This window comes from Sciurus vulgaris (assembly GCF_902686455.1).
Source record: "Sciurus vulgaris genome assembly, chromosome: 4".
Classification (NCBI taxonomy): Eukaryota; Metazoa; Chordata; class Mammalia; order Rodentia; family Sciuridae; genus Sciurus; species Sciurus vulgaris.
In genome coordinates, this window is record NC_136464.1 from 88,245,673 (window position 1) to 88,265,922 (window position 20,250).

General features: G+C 41.5%; 1 protein-coding gene across 1 annotated transcript in view; it reads right to left on the reverse strand.

The window, feature by feature from the left end:
• Positions 1–20,250, reverse strand: part of WDFY4 (WDFY family member 4) — a 288,190-nt gene that overhangs the window by 217,390 nt on the left and 50,550 nt on the right. The window contains 6 exon segments of the mRNA XM_079138164.1: positions 6,308–6,498; positions 8,042–8,146; positions 10,856–11,308; positions 12,873–13,030; positions 16,986–17,175; positions 19,922–20,111. Coding sequence (XP_078994290.1) covers positions 6,308–6,498; positions 8,042–8,146; positions 10,856–11,308; positions 12,873–13,030; positions 16,986–17,175; positions 19,922–20,111 — 1,287 coding nt within the window.

Here is a 20,250-nt window from a genome sequence, read left to right on the forward strand (position 1 = left end):
CCAGAAAGCTGTCTCTGACCCCTAGTTCGCACTTATTCCAGGGCCCCCCAGGTTCCCCTCTCATTTCCCCCATCAAAACCCTTCTCACACTACTTCAGTTGCTTTAAATGATCTCAGTTCTCCCCCAGATAGAGTGACAAGAGATTGGAAACTATATCTTACTTATTCACTGCTGTAGAACATAGGGCATACTTAATAACTACTCCCTACATGAATGGAATGAACCATCTCTTACAGGAGAGCTACAGTGAAATCCTAAAAAAGCAGTTTATTATTCTCCCTCTCTGTGCAAGCAAGGATGCAGATGTTAAATGAGAAGAGACAGTAAAGTGAATCTACTTAAAAGATGGTGTGAAAAGATGAGCTTTTGAGAAGAGAAACCCTCAACGAAACAAAACACATGGTCCATATAGAATAGACCATGTGTGGAGAAAGAATTTAAAGTACTCATAGTATATTTAGTAAAATCTCTCACCCTCCAGATGGTTGAGACTTCTACTGGTCAGGCAAATGCTTATTTCTTTCTCAAATCAAATTTTTGCTGAGCACTTTCAAAGTACCATTCATTGATGCCACTGTGTGTTATACACTAAGTGTTCAATACACCTTTTTGAAAGGCGGGCAGGCAGGCAGGCAGGTGGCCAGGTGGGCTATATTTAAGCAGTGCTCATTTTGAACTAACTTCACATACAAAAGTGAAGAAAGTAGGGACAACTTTAGATAAACACTAAAAGCCGTAGTTTGGTATTTACAGATCACATAATTCATAGGGGACCCCATCTAAAACCAGGCATTTCGGTGCACATTTCCTGGAAAGTTCATGATCTTTGTGGTTTCTTTAGTCTACTCCTGAGAGAGAGATTTGCATTGTTTTATCTTTTCAGATATTTAATGCTATGGGAAACAAGGAAGAGGACAGCTTAGAGTCAATTCCAGGATGCTTGAGATAAAGTTCAAAGAGAAAAAAATGAGAAACTCCAAATTTGGGGAAAGGTAATACTGAGTTCAATGCATGTTTTAGGATGATAGTCTGTAGCATGACCCATGGAAGTCAGCAGTCAAAGAAGAAATGGGGAGCTCAGTGAAAAAAAGGAGAAAACAGACTCGATTTTAAAACTCTCCTACATAGAAAGTCAAATAGAAATTTAGTAAAGTTATAAGTATTGATTAAATATGAAACCATGTTCTTTTGATGGTAAAGGTAATTTTCCAGCTCGATCTCTAAAATGCTGGTACCCTAACCTAACAGGGATTTCTTCCTGTAACAATATAATGTGTGGCCTATCACTCAAATTTTGTTTGTTAAAGTAATATTTCATTGCAAGGATACCAAGTAGCTTATTGGTTAGTCAATCCCATGTGTGAGCTAAGACAACATGAGCCTGGACCATGTTGATGCACACAGATGAGAATTCTCTCAAAGACTGAGTGGCCGAGAACCACTTAACACCCTCCCACTACCCCATCTATGACATTTCAAGAAATTAAAAAACAAAATGAAGATTATAGTAACTAGGAGAATCTATGAAAGGCCTAAGTTCACAATTTTGTTCAAAATGGATAAGTAATATAAAGTGAGAATGAAAAATTTATCCTTACCAATATGGGGAGATAGATCATTTCCCAGTGAAAGAAAACATCTGACTTATGATAATTAGATCAAGGATAATCCAACACAGCAAAGAAGGACCAGTGTGGAGAAATTGATCACCATTTTTGGTCTTTGAAAAAAAACTTAGCATCAGAGCCAACCATAAAAGGGGAATTAAATCAGTCATGGGATAGACTTTAGGTAAATGGACCTTCTACACTTCCAGAAAGATGGAGGCAAAAATAAAATATGAAGGATTTGGCAATGATAGTTCTTTCTCTGTGTGGGTGAGAATATACCCACACATTGTGAATTTGACTCAAATCCAGGAAAGATTGGTACTAGTAGACATGTCTTAAAGACAAACATTTGGATGGCTAGAGGAAGGTTCTTTCAGAAATGGTGATGCTCAATAAATGCAAAAGCTCATGGCAAACACTGGTCAAGGCCTTTCTGTGTATAGAGTCACCACAGCACTTGCATACACCCCGCCCTTCCCACCCTGAGGACCCTGGGGCTGTGAGAGGCCAAGGAAGGCACCTCATCTGTACCTGCTGTGCATGCACAACACTCTCCCAACAAAGAATTATTTCTTCAGCTGAGCAGGAAATTCACTGTAATGTTGAAGCATATGAAGGTTTTGTCACTTTCCTTCTGGTTGATAATCTACATGGTGGAATGAACACTGCTGAACTATATGCATAGGTTTCATTGTTTGAACCTGATCTTGTGCCTGGTCACAGAACACAGGCCACAAAAAATAAAACAATCACAAAGGCATTGATAAATTTTAAGTTGTATGATTCTAAAGAGCCTCAATTCAAGTGAGGGGTTTTGATGGCTTTTAAGACAACCAGGAGGATGGTTTCAAGCCCTGGAATGAATGAAGCTTTTTAGTTTATTACATGACACATGACAAAACAAATACCAAAAAGGAGAATGGTTCAAAAACAAAACTAATCAGATTATAACCAATTGTCTGAGTGCTGGATGACCACTGAAAGCCCACTTTTCCCTCCAGAAACCACCTTCCAATTGTCCAAATTGATGTCTGATATTGCTTAGAAGGATTCCATCCTTCCAAGTGTGTTGAGAGCAGATATCTTTTAAGAGACACAACCCAATAATAGTCCTCATCATGATCTGTGTCTCTCAGAGGGACTGTCACCTGTTTTCATCTCCTCTGTTTGAGAGGAGGAGAGGAAGGAATGGGCTGTCCTTAATTGTTGCTTTGTTTGATTTATTAAATTCAGAGTCATTATCTAAAATGGGGGTAATCTCATTAGAACGTAGACTGCTCTATTATTTCTTGGGATGGGGTTAATTTCATATTTGCAGAGTCATAAAGTAAAGAGTTCAAAATCCAATTACAAAGGCTTAATTTCATAGCAACTAAAGAGAAACATTTCTATCATAAAGGAAAATAAATACTTTGCTACTTCGGGAAACGATTTGTCAGGAACTGGGGGCCTAGGAGGAGGGTCTCCATTACTGTCATTCAACTTTGCATGATAATGCATCACACAGGGTTTCCAGTCGGTGGAAGGGAGTAAATTTAATCAGCTGAAGTCAAAGTAATCAGGCTAGGGTTGACACATTTCAAGAAAGGTCAGCGTTAAGCACATTTTCTCATCCTTAACTCAGTTACCATGTCATCGTCTCTGAGTTAGTATTCCTCCAGCTTGAATCTATAAAATGGATGTCTGCTGCAAAGCGCTAACTATGTTAGGACTAACAGGATTTATTTCACATTCTATTATTTGTTATTCCTCATAATTTTCCATGTGTCATGCTGGAAGACTGGTGAGGTAATGTGATTAAAGCTCAGAGTTGAACAGCTAAATGTATATTAGCAAATCAATCTGAATTTGTGCGTAACCCAATCATGGTCCCACCGGCCATGGAAAGGAAATTCATTTGCCTACATTATTCCTTAACTCAGTTACCATTTGGGAGAATTGGTGGTGTAGTCACATGTGACTTCAGTATCGGTATGGAAGCACCACTGGATTTTGGAAACATCTGCCCTGAGTTGGTCTTCTGCAGAGTGGCTGGCAGATTTTGCCACAGGCAAGGGACACTGGAAAGTTGCCATGATGTGAATGCATTTCAGAGATAACAACCCTTTACTACCTGCCCCTTTGCATTTCAGGTCCCAACACTCCAGCATTTCCCCCTCATCCTCTGTCTGACCTACTCTGTAGACAGTACCTGAGGGCACAGCCAGGTCTCAGATTCTAGAAAAGGAGATGTAGCCAGAAGGAGTTCATTTTACATCTTTGCTCCCAAAGTTCCAAGGGATTCCCAAGATGATTGAGAAACAATTGCAGACCCCACATCAGATTCCAGCAAACATTCACTAGTTACTCATGTTACTCAGTGGTAGGCAAATCTGGGATAAGCTCTGGGGGCCCATCCTGCTGCACTGCTCACTGGAGCAGTAATGTGTTATCAGCCCTGGTCCACAGAGGGCAATGGCAGCTCCTGGGGCCTCTAACTGCCCAGCAGTGACTTGGCACATAGGGAGAAGATGGCACATTGAGCACAGGCTATGACTTTGTTAAATAAGCTCTCTGAGTGTTCATTCTCATGTGTTCTCTTGATAGTGTGATTCTGAAATGATATTGAATCTGTAAAACACCATAATGGCTTCACATTGCTAATTCTAGAAATTCAGTCCATTACCCAAGGGCTAACACTCCAATAAGAAGCCTCTGGGCTATTGAGTAAACAAGATGAACTCTTCATGAGCAAAGCAGAGCACTTTTTCTGCACTGGACACAAAAATGCTTTTTCACTCCAAACAAAGTAAAAGAGAAATTTTCTTATCTGAATCTGTTTGACTTTTAATATGAAAGTGTCAGAAATGATTGTTCACCCTGTCAAAACCACAGTCTTGACTGTTCTGGTGGTACTTTTCCTATTCCTGTAAGGACACAAAAAATAGAGCCAAGCACAGACAGGAAGAGGAAATGAGACAACAGCATGGCAAGGTGGGATGATCACTCGGTTTTCGGTTGATAGCCTTGGATTCACCACTTAGCAGTTGGGCCAATGACGTGCTCCAGACACTGTGCTTATAATACCAGAAAACTGGGCCACTTGAATCTAAGGTTTTCCCAGCACTAAATTTTCATTAATTTTTGTTTGTTTGTTTTGTTTTGTTTTTGCTTTATGCCCCTATGACTTCACAAAATCATGGAGTTCTTTCAAAATACACTCAACTTTACTTTTTTGCTTCCTAGAAATCACTGTTACTGATTTTTCTTCCATATAGTTAAATCATTGTTTGGGTTCCTGTCATCTGTGAAACACATGACAATCATGGTCACAATGTCACTTTTGAATGAGTCACTCGATGTCTTGGCCATGCCAACTACTGCAGGCTTAGACCTGTGAACAGGCAGAGCTCACACCAGTGTCTGACATTGACTTTGCAGAGAAACAAAGTACGTGAAATGAACCAAGCACCATCCTCTACATGTTCAGAAAGTTTTTGTCCAGAGACATCCATAATTAAGTAAGTTATATTGGTGGGTTACTGAATTCTGGGAGGCAGAGCAGCTTTGTACTTTTTTTTTAATTCACCAATAATTGGATATGACATATTAAGAAAACATAAGTGTGTGTTTCATTGGGGGATGTGCTACACATACATGTGAAAGCCCAAGTCTGCTCTCCAGGGGATATTTGCATTTATTTTTGTTCTGTCCCCAAAAAGAAGAAAACCAAAGAAAAGACAACTTTTTAAAAAGTTTAAATCCACAAACATGAAAGAAATGAAGAGACGGAATGGTAACAAAATTGTGAAAGACAAAAGGCAGAAAGGATAGTAGGGTTATTACATTTCTTTAACTTACTTAAGGTTTGATAATTATTAGCAATATTATAAAAACGTACTCTTCTGTTATCCAAATGTTATAACCAAGTCTTGCTTCTCCCTGTGTATCTGCTTTCCCACATCTCTGACTGCCTTTTGCTCCTTTTATCTTCTGAGACCCTTCCTCAAACAGGTAAGGCAGAGCTGGTCTCCCTTATTTCTCTGTTCCATAGCAGCCTGTGCCCAGTGGCTAACCAGGACATCTACCACACTCTAATACAACCCATGCTCACTCATTATGAGCACTGTTCTCTGAGCTCCCACAAGGCAGGGTCTGTATCTCACTCTATTGTACATCCAGGCACTCTGTATCAGACCTGGTAACTGGTAGATGCTCAGTAAGTAAAGTCAACAAGACAGCTGTTTAACCACCACTGGTATGAGTTCCACTTTCATAGTTTAGTGTTACTGGGAACTAGCTGCCTACACAGGGACTACATTTCCTGGAACCCCTGGTATTCAAATGAGTCCTGCCCAAAGTTCTGTCCATAGAAAATTGAACAGAAATTAACACATGGCAGTTCCAGGTCTGAATGAGAATGCCTTCAACCATTTTCCCTGGTAGTTCTTCCCTTGTGTGCTAGCTGAGTTAGATGGACAGGTGACAACTGTGCCTGAATGGCAGCCATAATCATTGATTGGATTCTATGTAAAAAGGAGAGTTTAATGTGCCAGGTAACTGAGGATGTGGGATTTATTAGTCATAGCAGCTAACGTGGCCTAACACAATGTACTAACTTACAGTGGCAAACTGAATGAACCAAAGCCTTAGCAAATGCGGATCATTTGGTAAGTATCTATAGGAAAGTCAATCACAAAGAAGGACTTGAAATCACCTTCAGGAGGTCCAGTTTCAGCTGCAGCTCCCCCTGAGTGGATGAGCACAAAGCACCCACAATGATGCTCATATACTCCTCAGCGTTGATGACTGAGAGCTGCTCCAAGATGCGGAGTGAGGCTCCCCGGTAGCACTCGTCATCCAGGAAGATCTTGATGAAGGGGACCATGCCATGGTCTTTCAGGACAACTGGGAACCAGACAGACAAAATGAGGCTGGGAGCCTTGGTACCTTAGTTTCTCAAGGAATGTTTTTTCTTTAAACTCATTTTGCTACATTATAAGGTTTCTCTTTTGCCTATTGGTATGCCTGTTATAGATTTAAATGGGAAGAGGAAGAGAGAAAAATATAAAGTTGAAAATTTTTTAAAACTACTTTCTTCATCATTGAGGATCTTATTTTTGAAAAAAAAATTGTTTTGATCAATATATCCATGGGAGATAAATTTAAGATAGGAGGAATAAGTTCAGGATCTATTGTACAAGATGACAACTGTAGTTAAAAACAATGTGCTATCATCTTGTGGGAAAAAAGAGAAAAGACAGAAATCCTTCCTTTTATAAACCTAGGTAATACAAATTTTTAACTAGATCTACTTTGTCCTTTGTTTCCAGAGAGACAATTCTCTCTTGTCGGCTGAAATTCTTGCAGAAAATAAACCAGAATCTGAGAACATATTTAATTGCTAGGTAGTTTCTTGGGGAAAAATTTAAGGAAATCCAGTTGGTGGTATGCTCTTGTTTATAAGTAATACTAAACATTTCTACCCCAGGATTGAAATTGGGAGTAGTACATGTGGAGTAAACACTAGGCAGTAACTTGACCAATTGATGTGAATCTGAGCAGCTTAAGTCCATAATGCAGAATTAATTTAATTGTGAACTGAGCACACCCTACATGACAATCACCATGAAGGCTTACTTTGGGTAGATTAGACTTTACCTTTAAGTAGATTCCTAAGCTCTACCTTGACCTACTAGTAGTTAAATATCTGAATGTGAGCTAAGGAATACAAACTTAACCAGCACCTCTGAGTAATATTTTATAGTCTAATGTTAGAGACTTACCTCTGCTATAATGAAATAATAGCTTTTTACACTTAGTATAGTTAATCTATAAGGGTCTCAGACAAGACTACCTAAATCATAGAACACACTGCCCTGTTGGTACATATGTTTCATATTATTTTATATACATGTGTAAGTGTGCATTTGTGTGTATTGCACATACTTTCTTAAAAAGCTAGAAGCCACATGATCTTAGAAAGCTAAAAAAAGAAAAAGAAAAAATGTTTAGATGGAGAGTTTCTAAATTTATCCTGGCTGGGAGATGTTTCTTAAAAAGAACTAACTTCCTTTACCTGTCTTTACCTCTTTAGCTGTTTCCTTTTTTCTTGTTGGATCTATAGTCATTGTAGCAGAATATTAATGGATTTTACTTGAAAAGAGGGGAGGGAGGGAGGCTCTGTAATCCCTTTAATTTAGCAAATGCTAGATCAAGCACAGTCTCTTTGCTCATCAACCTTATTATACAACCTTAGAGGTAAAAAGTATCAACCAAGATGTCTATCAATTTACTGATAGTCACTGTACACCAACCAGCAGATGGACATTATCCATAGCATTGGTACTGGTTATTCCCTGACTATAACTTTTGAACATTCACATAGACAACCAGGAATTAATTAATATTTTACTAAATAATGACAATGCAAAGTTGGTACCATTCTTACCTGCATTTCGGACTGAGCCTTTCAGAAGTGTGACCACAGTTCTTAGCATCACACAGGTGAGTTCTCTTTCTGGATCCTGAATGTCAGGACTATACTCTTTGTTTCCTACCATATTAAAAAGCAACAAAAAAATTTATGGACACATGGTATGACTCACAAGTTCCAACTTCATTAATTTCTATTCTCTTAAGATGAGAATGCAATACTTCTATTATAAGGGAGTGTGAACCCCAATTCTTGAGATATTACCCTACTACCCTCAAAAGCAGGGATTCTCTAACTTAGTACATCAGAATTCCTTACATGGCTTGTTGGTGAAATCCAGAGCTCCATGCTGTGTCCCATCCCCAGGGTTTCTGACTCGGTAAGTCTTGGATAAGAGCTTACAACTTGCATCCCTAACATGTTCCCAGGTGATGCTGATGGGCTGGTCCACTGACCATGCTTTAAGAAACATTGCCTGGCCTTCTTGATTTTCTTTTCACCACTTTTATAGTTCACCATTCATCCCTGGGAGGGAGTACAGCTCATGCCTGAGCCATTTAGAAGCTCAAGAAATTATGGGATAATAAGTGTCCCCACTAAATCCATGAGGGCAAAACAAGGTCTCTGTTCACCATTGAATCCCAGTGCCAGAAAAGTGCCTAAACAAGTTTGTAGCTCAATATGTATTTGGGGAGTGGGTACAAGCATGGCTTATTAACCTGGAGATAGAATTGACAGAACATGTTTTAAAACACAAAGCACAAAGTAAGGGTGACTACATCAGCTCACTAAAAACTTGAACTCTCCTAGATATGACCATAAATCTGGAATTGGACTTAGAAAAAACAGATGTCAGAAAACAACACCCAACTAGGACAACAAAGAAATACTTAAACACAAAAACTATACAAAAATTTCTCAGTTAAATACCAAGGAAAGCTAATGTGCTAACTTTATTCATGGTGGGATTTAGGCCAAGAGGTTTACCATGTCTTGGATGTGTCCTCCAAAATTCAAGTGTTGAAAACTCACCTCCTAAACTTATATGTTAATAGTATTTGGAGGTGGGGCTTTTGAGAAATAATTAAATGAAGTCATGAGAGTGAAGACTGTGATGGGATTAGTGACCTTATCAGAGGAGAATGAGAGATCCAAAAATGGAATGCTTGTTCTGTCTTGTCACATGCTGCCCACCATGTTTTGATGGAGCAAAAATGACTTCAGCAGATGCTTACACCATGACTTTCCAGCCTCCAGAACCATGAGCTACATAACTCCTGTTAGTTACCCAGTCTGTAGCATTATGTTACAACAACAGAAAAGGGACCAAGACAAAGTTACTGAGCAATAGAAAGATACATATAACAAAACTGTCCAGGGCCTGGCCCTAAGGACCAGACAGAAAGCATTCTGGAAGCCCATTGTCTTCAGTGCTGATAACATTTACAAGCATTCTTAGCATGAGGGTAGGTCTTTCCTGGCCTCCAAAAGGTGCAAGAGCTCTTCTTGAAGTATCTCAGTCTTCCATGTAACACCATGCAAGAGTAAGGATACAGAAATTAACTTTTCCTGAGCACCTATTATGTGGCAGGCACATCAATGGGTCCTTTTCCTTCAATTCTCAGAAGATTCCTGTGATGTAGTTATTATCATCATGTTCCTGAGAAGGAAGCAAGCCCATAGAGACAAAGTAACTTGACTAAGACCTCTCCATTTGTAAGTAATAAGGCCAGAATTGAAGACCAATCCATAGTATTGTCTGGCTCCAACACCCATTCTCTCTCCCTCTGCTTCTTCCCCTCAGACAGGCTCAGGAAATAAATAGGCTGATGATGACCTTGGTTTAAGTCTGAAGCAGAATTCCAAAAGTCCTGAAAGACCAGAGAGTCTCTGGGTCCTACCAGCCAGTTCAGTGGGAAAAGGAGAGGAGGAAAAGGTAAGCAGAGATAAGTGGCCAGGTTCTTGTGTTCTGGCATCTCTCCACCAGGCTGATCTCACACAATAGCAGGTGTATACAGATCAAGGGAAAGATGTAAGGAATAGGAAAAGGAGTTTTTGTGCCCTATTTCCTACTTGAAAATCACTAGAAGTAAGGGCTACAGAGTCCCATATAGAGGGTCCCCAGCAGGGTATGTGGCTGGGACATGGTGAAGAAATGAAAGGGCCCAACTCCCATTCACTGTGCACTTCCATGAGGGCAGAAGGGACCTCAAAACCCATAGGCAGCCGATGTTGCTGAAATGGAGACCCTGGACAGCAGGGACTGAGGTAAAGACCAGGGGATAAAGCCAAGGAACCATGTGTGGCTGCCCAACAGGACACACTAAGTGGGACCAAGACTTGGAGGCCCTGGTGACTCCCCTCCCAGTGGGGGACCATCAGACCAACAGTGCAGAGTGATCAAGGCCATATCCCAGAAGATCCTAGAAGAGTATCCAGAAGCCCAGAGCTCTCTAGGCTCCTGTTTCCCTTTGCATTACTGAGGATCCACAGGTCCCCAGCTATCTCTCCCCATCTACATACCTAGACAGTGTCTAGGGTGGGAGATATTTGAAAATCAAGTATACCAAGGACCTGGGTTAGCCCCCAAAACCTATTTAAAGTTGTATCCATCCCTTTCACCTTCTCATGGGGAAGACTGAGAAGCCTGCCTACTCTTTGTGAGACCATGTGTCTCAGGGATATCTTCTCTGACCCTCATGATGCCCAGTGTCATAAGCATGCTTACTTTCTCTGTTGCATCAAGGGATGGCTTGGTTGGCACACAGACCAAGCCTGGCTAATACCCCAGCCCACTTGCCCTTCCCTCCCTGTTCCCTGAGGTTGCACCTGACTTCCTCATGATCTTGGCTTGCTTCCTCAGCTGGGCCAGCAGCAGGCCCAGCATTCCTGAGTCCCTGAAGATGTCAGTGAAGAGGGGGTCACTGCCAGTGATCTTGAGGATGCTTTGCAGTGCCACAAGGGTGCAGGATGGCTCAGAGCTCTCCTTGATCAGACGCTGCACCTTCTGTAGGATCTCATGGGGCACGTAGCACATCTTGAACACCAGTGACTCCAGGAGCTGGAAAAAATGTATCTGCACTGGGGTCGGCTTCAGAGGCACAATCTCCACAAACTGTGAGATGGGCTGCAGGGTCCACTCCAGAAGGAAGAAGTTCCGAGGGTTCCAAGCCCACATGGTCTTAATGGCCAACAGAACTTGAGTGCAGAGGACTGCATCATTGGCTTTGTGGAAAACATTCTGCAGAACCTGGAATGCCTGCAGATTCTTAACAGTCACCCCTAAAGATGAAAACAAGAATAAACCTGCAAGTCATTTATCCTGTTTAGAAATATGTGGTTGCATTATCATTAGAATACCCTATTTGAAGTTTATGTTTTCTAGGTCCTGTGAATATGCATCTATCAAAGTCCAAAAAGATCATCCTCAGGATATGAAAAGGCTGGAGTTGCACTGTCAAAATATGTGGGCTAATAAAGCACTCTAACAATGGCCACATTGAACCAAGATGTTCCAAGAGTGTCAAATACACAACAGATTTCCAAGAGATAGTTGGAAGAAAAGAAAGCAAACTATTCCATGAATAGTCATTTATATTAGAAGCATGTTGAGACATAATATTTGGGATAGATTGAGATAAATAAAATACAAGATCAAAAATAATTTAACCAGTTTCTTCTTATTTAAAATTACATGATTTGACTTACATTGTGTTTTCATTGGACAGAACTAATCTGGGAGAATTGTTTTCAATGGATTAAAATCAAATGATGGTAAAGATGACCAAGCAAAATCAGTTTCATTTCTACATATGCTGATAAATGAATATACCTACCTAACTCACGCAGCCTTTTTCCCAGCTGGAAAGTCAACTCTCTCTCTCATTTAGGAGAAGCTTCATCAGAAAGCTCCTTGCCTACAGCCCTCTCTGCCTTGGATACCAGAAAGAATTTTCTGAAACTGAAATCTTTGGGTTCAACCCTCCCCTGAACCTTATCCATGCCCCTGTGCATCTGCTGAAGCCCACCCAGTGGCCTTTCTTAAGCTGGCCCCTGTGGCTTTCCAGGCTCCTGCCTCTGCCCCGTAGTAGCTCTCACTTCCCCAGACTCACCTAGCTGTTCCAGGCCACAATTCTTCCCTAGAAAGTACTTCCTGCCTTTAAAAGTCTTCCCTTTCTTCTCAACCTGGACAACTCATACTTAGCCTTCAAAATCCCTTCCACCAGGCACCTCTGTGCAGGGTTTCCTCACTGACCCACAGGATGTCACAGTTGTGTTAGATGCATTTGCCAGTCAATTCTCCAGTAGACTATATTCAGTGTAGACACAAGGGTCTCTAAAGAGGAGTTTAAGGGAGCAGGCACCTGGTCTATTCACATTGCACCCACATTGCACACAATACCTGCCACACAGAAAGCATCTGTGTGCAGGTCAAATTCATCAATCAACTAATCACAATCTCAAAGTACTAAGAAAAGAAGTCACTGGATCTGAGCCTCGGTGGTTGATTCAAGGTCATTAGCCTTCATCACAAATATTAGCATCTCCACAGAGTGGGTGGTGGAATCAAAGGCCTCCTCCATTGTTTGAGACAGTCTTTTCTCTTATTAAGCAATATTTCCTCTCAGTTTCACACAAAACAAACTTCCTCATTGTAAAAAGCTATAGTTGCCCATCTGGGAAAGTGTATAAAGGGGAGACTTAAGATTTATTTCCCCAAGGTTATGGCCACATCAGACCCTCCCACCTGAATGGGTACACACAGAGAAAGGAGGAACCGGCATAGACTTGTCAGGACACAGCACTGACTCTCCTGGAGTCACTCAGAGACACAAGAAGGACCCACCAGAAGTCTCACGATGGAACTTGAAGCCTTCAAGCTGAGGGTAAGTGATGCTGTCAAACACCTTCAACTCTGATCTCCCACAGGTTGTCAGCCACACCACTAGTCCAACGAGCTCTTCAAGATAGGGGTCCACTTCACCCTGAGTCAGCCCGTCATACCTGTGGGAACAGATGAGGTCAGTTTGTGCATGGTGCTCCTCACAAGGATACAGAGGCAATGCATATCTGTCACACTGAGGAAGACCCCCAAAGATCTCAAGTCAAAGGCAATATGTCACCAAAGGCAAGAAGAGCATCCTGGAAAAATGCCACTCTGTTTGCAAATTTCAGCCATAGATCTAAATAAATGCAACCAGAATACAATAATCCCCTCTTATTGTTGTTTTGCACTACAAAGTTGCAATTACCCCTGATCAATCATGGCCCTAAAATATTAACTGGAAAGTTTCAGAAATAAATCATTCATAAGTTTTAAATACCTTTTTCAAATGTATTATTATAATTGTTCTATTTTAGTATTTGTTATTGCTGTTATACCTTTATTGCACCCAAATTATAAATTGAACTTAATCATAGGTATGCATGTACAGAAGAAAATATAGTATGTTTAAAGTTCAGTTTCACATATTCACTGGGGGTCTTGGAACATATTTCCTGCCCATAAGGAAGAACTACTATATAGAGTAATCTTTGAAAAACTACATCTCTGTTCAGAAAATGGCCACTTTCCAGGGCTGGATCTCCAAAAGACATACGCTTAGGACATGAACAAAGAAGTGGCACTTCCAGAATGACTCAATATTTCCAAAGAGCAATGAAACATCATGGAAAAGAACTGGGTTTCAGCAGATTCCCTTGTGCTTACCATGAGGTTGAATATTGCTTTTGATTTTAGCTACTTATACACAGGTGAGCTATCTTGTTCTGCTCATGAAGAAGGGCCTCTCAAGTCTCATTTCACCTCTGATATTTCAAGAGGAAAAGATGCTTGCAGTGTAGCTTCCATTAAGGCAGGAAAGAAAGGCAATGAGCTGAAATGGGTGCTCCCCCACACTTCCTAGAACAGGCTTGTTTCCCCCTCCTGCCTTCTACAAGAAGTCTGGGAGCAATTGACCACTGATTGAGCCAAAGAAATATGTACAAAATGCCATATAGACCACCACAGTGACCATAACCAGTGGGTCATGGTCCAGACTGATGTGAAATGTATGCACCCAGAGGGATATTTATTCTGAACATCCCTTTGGAGCAAGACCCTCAGATTATTGCCATCTAATCACATCCCAATGGAAACTGAACCAAGGGACTTCAGCTCTCTTGTCCAAGTCAACTCCTCTAGGTTCAAAGCCTGATTCTGTTGTGAAATGTGCAAAACCCAGTGGTAAGTCTACCCTAAAGAGGAGAAGCGAAGCAAAGCCCACAGGAAGACATATCAACTAAAAGAGAAGTTAGATAAACCATCCCATTCACAGTAGCATAAAAAAAAAAAAAAAAAAAGTTAGGAATCAAGCTAACAAAAGAGGTGAAATACCTCTACCACGAAAACTACAGAACACTAAATAAAGAAATTGAGGAAGATCTTAGAAGATGGGAAAACCTCCCATGTTCTTAAATGGCAGAATTAATATTATCAAAATTGCCATACTACCAAAAGCATTATACAGATTCAAAGCAATTTCCATAAAAATTCCAATAACATTCTTTATGGAAATAGAAAATGTACTCTCGAAATTAATCTGGAAAAACAAGAGGCTCAGAATAGCCAAAGCAATCCTTAGCTAGAAAAGTGAAGCAGAAGGCATCACGATATCAGACCTAAAATACACTATAGAGCTACAATAGCATGGTATTGGTATCAAAACAGGCAAGAAGACCAATGGAACAGAATAGAAGACACAGAGACAAACTTACAAAAATACATTGCCTCACATTAGACAAAGGTACCAATAACACACATTGGAGAAAAGATAGCCCCTTCAACAAATGGTGCTGGGAAAACTGGAAATCCATAAGTAGTAGAATAAAACTTAACCCCTATCTTTCACCCTGCACAAAATTCAGTTCAAATTGAATTAAAGACTAGGTATTATACCAGAACCCCTGCACATACTAGAAGAAAGTGTAGGCCCAGCATTCCAACATATCAGCTCAGGAACTAACCTCCTTAACAAGATCACTGAAGTTCAGGAAGTAAAATCAATAATCAATCAGTGGAATGGCATCAAACTAAAAAGCTTCTTCAGAGCAAAGGAAACAATCAAGAGTGTGAAAAGAAAGTCTATAGAATGGGAGAATATCTTTGCTACCTGCACCTCAGGTTAAAGCATTAATTTCCAGAATAAATAAAAAACTTAAAAAACACCAAAAACACCCCCCAAATAACCCAATCAATAAATGGGCAAAAGAACTGAAAAGACTCTTTACAGAAAAAGAAATACAGTCAACAAATATATGAAAAATGTTTAACATCTCTAACAATATATAGAAATGCAAATGAAAGCTACACTGAGATTCCATCTCACTCCAGTCAGAATGGCAATGATCAAGAATACAAGTAACAAAAAAAAAAACAAAAATTAAAAAAAAGAATACAAGTAACAATAAATGTTGGTGAGGATGTGGGGAAAAGGTACACTCTTACATTGCTGGTGGGATTGCAAATTGATGCAACACTCTGGAAAACAGTATGGAGATTCTTCAAAAAACTAGGAATGGAACCACCATTTGACCCAGTTATCCCACTCCTTGGTATATACCCAAAGGATTTTAAATCACTGTACTACAGTTGATGCAGCCAGATCAATGTTTATAGCAGCTTAATTCATAATAGTAAACCTAAGGACCAACCTACGTGCCCTTCAACAGATAAATGGATAAAGAAAGTATATATACACAGTGGAGTATTACTTAGCCATAAAGAATGACTTAAAGACATTTGCCAGCAAATGGATCTGAAGACTATCATGCTAAGTGAAGTAAGCCAGTCCCAAAAAACCAAAGATCGAATGTTTTCTTTGATACATGAAAGCTAACCCATAGTAAGTCAATAAATGGGAGTTGGGGGTTGTGAGGGGAAAATAGAAGTGCAGTAGATTAGGTAATGGGGAATGGAAGGAAGGGAGGGGGAATAAGCAAAGGAAAGACAGTGGAATGAATCTGGCTTAGTTTTCCCATGTACATATATGAAACAACACAGTGAATCCCACCACCATGCACATCCATAAGAAAGGGACTCTAACTAGAATAAGAGATATTCCATACTTTTATAATTACATCAGAATGGATTCTGCTGTCATGTATAACTAAAAAGAACCAAAAAAAAATTTTTTTTTAAAGTTTAAACCATCAAGGAATTTCCTTGATTTCCATTTCTTGCTCTTTCTAATCTCTAGGCACAACCTGAAGATGATATAGCAAGTCAGGGTGGAAGACATTAGCCCAGACCCAGCTGGACATTGTCTTTATTTGACTTTCTCACAATTCGAGGATCTGGGGAAGAAATAGTTCATTTGGGACTACATCCCAGAAAAACACAGTAGAGGAGAAGCTACATAAGGCAGGGAAGCACAGGAAGTCTGTTTGGGAGCAGTATGAGCCAGTACCTCACTGGGCAACTGCAGTCAGTCCTTCTGGGGAACTCAAGGAGTGTGGAGCTTTCCCACCCAAGGGGCACTTTTGCTGAGTATTTAACCATCAGCCAGCTCCTGTCACTCATTGGTCAAGAACTGCCTCTGAGGAGTGTCAACTCCTACGTATGTCCAGCCATCTAAGCACACAGACAGGACAGCTGACAACAGTCCCAGAAAGCACCCAACATAGACTTGTGGGCTCTGATAGGCGAGAGGCAGCCCAGTGCATGCCACCAAGCAGACTTGATAAACTTATTATCACTGTCGCCCATTGGTTTTCTAAGGAAGTGGTCACCACCCTGGTCTCCATGTTGAGTTATTTTGCAGTGAGGGGTCACTCTGGCCATGCTCCAGGGAGTTTTGCATTTCAGAAGACATGCTGAGATGCTTCAGTAACTGTTTTCTACAACAGCATTCCAGATGGTTCTAACGGCCGTGACTGGGGTGTTCCCATTTTCTACTCACCACCAAACATAGGCACTTACCGCAACAGCACCTTGAGGAGCAGAGGGTAGCCCTCTGCATTTTCAAACTCCAGGAGCAGAGCTGAGGAGATGGGGTAGGAGTCTTTCACAAAACCCAGGATGAGGTTCACAGCCTCGCTCACCTCAGGAGGTGGGAGAGTGTCTGCCAGCCTGGAGAGGTTCTGAACTGAGAGCCGGACACAGTCAGCAGCTGTGGGAGGGAAGCACAGCACTGCTGGGCACAGAGGCAAGAGCTTTGCTGCCACGGTTCTTCCCTATCCCCACCACCCACCTCCACTCTAAACTGCATGTCAGGACATGAATGAGATTGATTTCAGAACATTTTCTACTAACTCTTGGATCAAAGAGAAGCCTCCTCCATGGGAAGGGCTATCATGAAAGCCATATCCTGCAGGCCAAGCAGGTGACATACAGGAGGGGAGGGAAGCCCCTTAGGCCCCTGCTCCTCTTTCCCAGCATACGGGAAAGTCCATGTCCCTAAGTAACAAGATGCAAGACACAAGACCTGAGCATCCTGAAAGACCTGGAGGAAACAATGTTGGGGCCAAGCATAGAGAGCTGAGCAGGAATTAGCCTGATTAAAAATGACATTTCCAGAGATTATTTAAAAATAAAGGAAAATGGTGACATTATGTTAAATCAAAGGAGCAGGGTGCCTATCTGTAAATAGACAATTCTATAAACAATGTGCATATGCACATGCACTCACATAAAAACAATGAACAATAGAAAAAACAAGGAAAAAAAGTGCAGGGAAAGAGCCCTGTGCCATGGCACATGCCTGTAATCCCAGCAACTCAGGAGGCTGAGGCAGGAGGATCTCGAGTTCAAAGCCAGCCTCAGCAAAAGCAAGGTGCTAAGCAACTCAGTGAGACCCTGTCTATAAATAAAATACAAAATAGGGCTGGGGATGTGGCTCAGTGGTCAAATGTCCCTGAGTTCAACCCCTAGAAATCCCCCCCAAAAAATGCAGGGACAGATAGATGAATACATGAAGAGGCAGAGAGGGAAAAGATGGTGTGGTGTGAAGAAGTCACAAGATTAGAGCAGAGCAGTGAGGGCCACAGAGGAGGAGGAAGAGAGCTCACCACATGAGGGACCTGGCATCAAACTTGCTGGCCACCCAGAGTAGTGGGAAGCCAAGGGAAGGTTTGAGTCAGAAAAGAGAGGCCATTGGACTTGGATCTGAATGGATCCCTGTTTTAAGGAATGTCTCATTGAGTGGAAACTCTTCTGAGTGCTACCAAAGCCATACCAATGCAACATGAGATATTGCATGCTCTGTCTCTGAGCAGTGAGGACGCAGTCTGAAGTCTGCACATTGGGCAGAAAAATTCCAAGAGTTGCTGCTGTGGTGGAGAACTGTCAGACCAGCCTTCCCTTCTTCCTCCTGGCCTCTAAGTCCACAGAAGCCACCCACTCCCTTAAAGAGGTTCTGGGCTTAGTCCTCCAGAGGGGAGGCTACCCACTTTGGTGAGATCTTCTTCAGTAGTTGTTGTCTTGGGCAGAAGAGGAGAACATAATCAGAAACTGGCCCCACCCTCCAGAATCCCCAAAGCCTGCTACTTTTTCTCAGCTACTAAGTCTCTAGCTGGTGGGGAGGACTAAGAAAGACTGAGTTATTGAAACACAGCTTAGCCCTCCACTGTTAACACTGGGCTGTGGCCTCACAGAGAGCTTTGAATCTCCAAGTTAGGATGACATATCCCATGGAAATCTATTAGAGTCAGAATATAGGCTTGTGGGATTTCCCCAGTTCTCACCATCTGATGCCCCCTATTTACTGTAGGAGACCCGAGAAGGAGACACATGACAGGACAGGAGTTGGTGGACATGCAAATCATATTAGCTGCTTGAGACCCCAACTTGCTCCCAAAGAGTCCATACCTGGGGGTCAGCCCAAAGGAAGGACTGTCATGTTCCCAAGGTGATTGTTGTGCTCAGCGGCTGGAGCTGAGAAAATGTTGCTTGGTGGGTAAGAGTTGAACTGAGGTGAACCTTCCTCAAATGTCCTCTTTGAAACTAGCTTTATGAGGTTTTCCTTTCTGCCCCATGAGAGGCCAGATGCTGAGATGAGGCCCATACCTTGCCCTGACAAGCTGTGAGTCACAGTGTTCTCTCTCCCTGCTTCTCAGCATTGTCTGGGTCCTTGTAGATGATGCTAAGAGGAGGCCCTTAGGATTTCTACTAGAATTGACTGCTGCAACATCTTGCCTTTGATCAAATCCAAGCAATGGCCGTGTGACGCTGAGACCAATGTGGCATCCATTTTATGTACACACACACACACACACACACACACACACACACACACACCAAGCACTGTCTAAACTTTTTCTGTATGTCAACTCACTGAAGAATCACAAGAATTCAAGGAGATTAGGTATTGTTATCCCTATTTTACAAAACAGAGAATTGAGGCACCAAGTGGTTGAGTGCCTGAGGTAATTCAGAAGATCTGAGGTCTACACACTCTGACTGGCTGGTTTCAGAATCTATGACTTTCACGCCAACATGTGTTTCCCAAAGCAGAAACTAAGATGCTAGCATCAGACATCTCCAAGTTTAAAAGTAGATTTTCCAAATCTTCTATCATTTTTAATGTCCACTTTCTTAATCTCCAAATCCATCTCAAAAAAACAAATGAGATAATACACAAATGGGCCCAGCACAGTGTTTGTCTGATAATATGAGCATGGTGAATGAATTCTCCTTTTTCTCCCTCCCCCAGTGGAGCATCGAAATGAACAGTACAATCACTTTCACAAATGGAGCCAGATATTATTGGATCATCCACTAGGCATAGCTGTTCATTCACCTCTTCTTTGGTCCCAGAAATCTACACTGGTGTCACAAGAACATATCAGGGTCTCACTGTAGAAAGTGGACCCTAAGCCTTTGCTCCAAGAGTTCAAAAAATGTTTCCTGGAACCTACCCTGGAGGTACTGGATGATGTTGGGGCTTTGAGCCCTGGAGATTGCCCTCAGCACACAGAAGGTGGGCTCTTTCCAGAAGTAGCAGCTGTGCTCCCGAAGACAGGTGGTGGCAATCAGTAAAGACTGGAGTTCACATCCTGAGAGAAATCCTTCCAGACCTTGAGACTCACTGCAAATGTTGAGCAACATCTGAAGGAAAAAAAAAAAAAAAGGAGTAGAAAGAAAGAAAGAAAAGAAAAATAAGACAAAAAAAGACAAAGAAAGGTCAGGTTAGGAAAACTCCCTTCTATGACAGATTTGTTTCTCTGGAGCATAGATGGGCATGGCT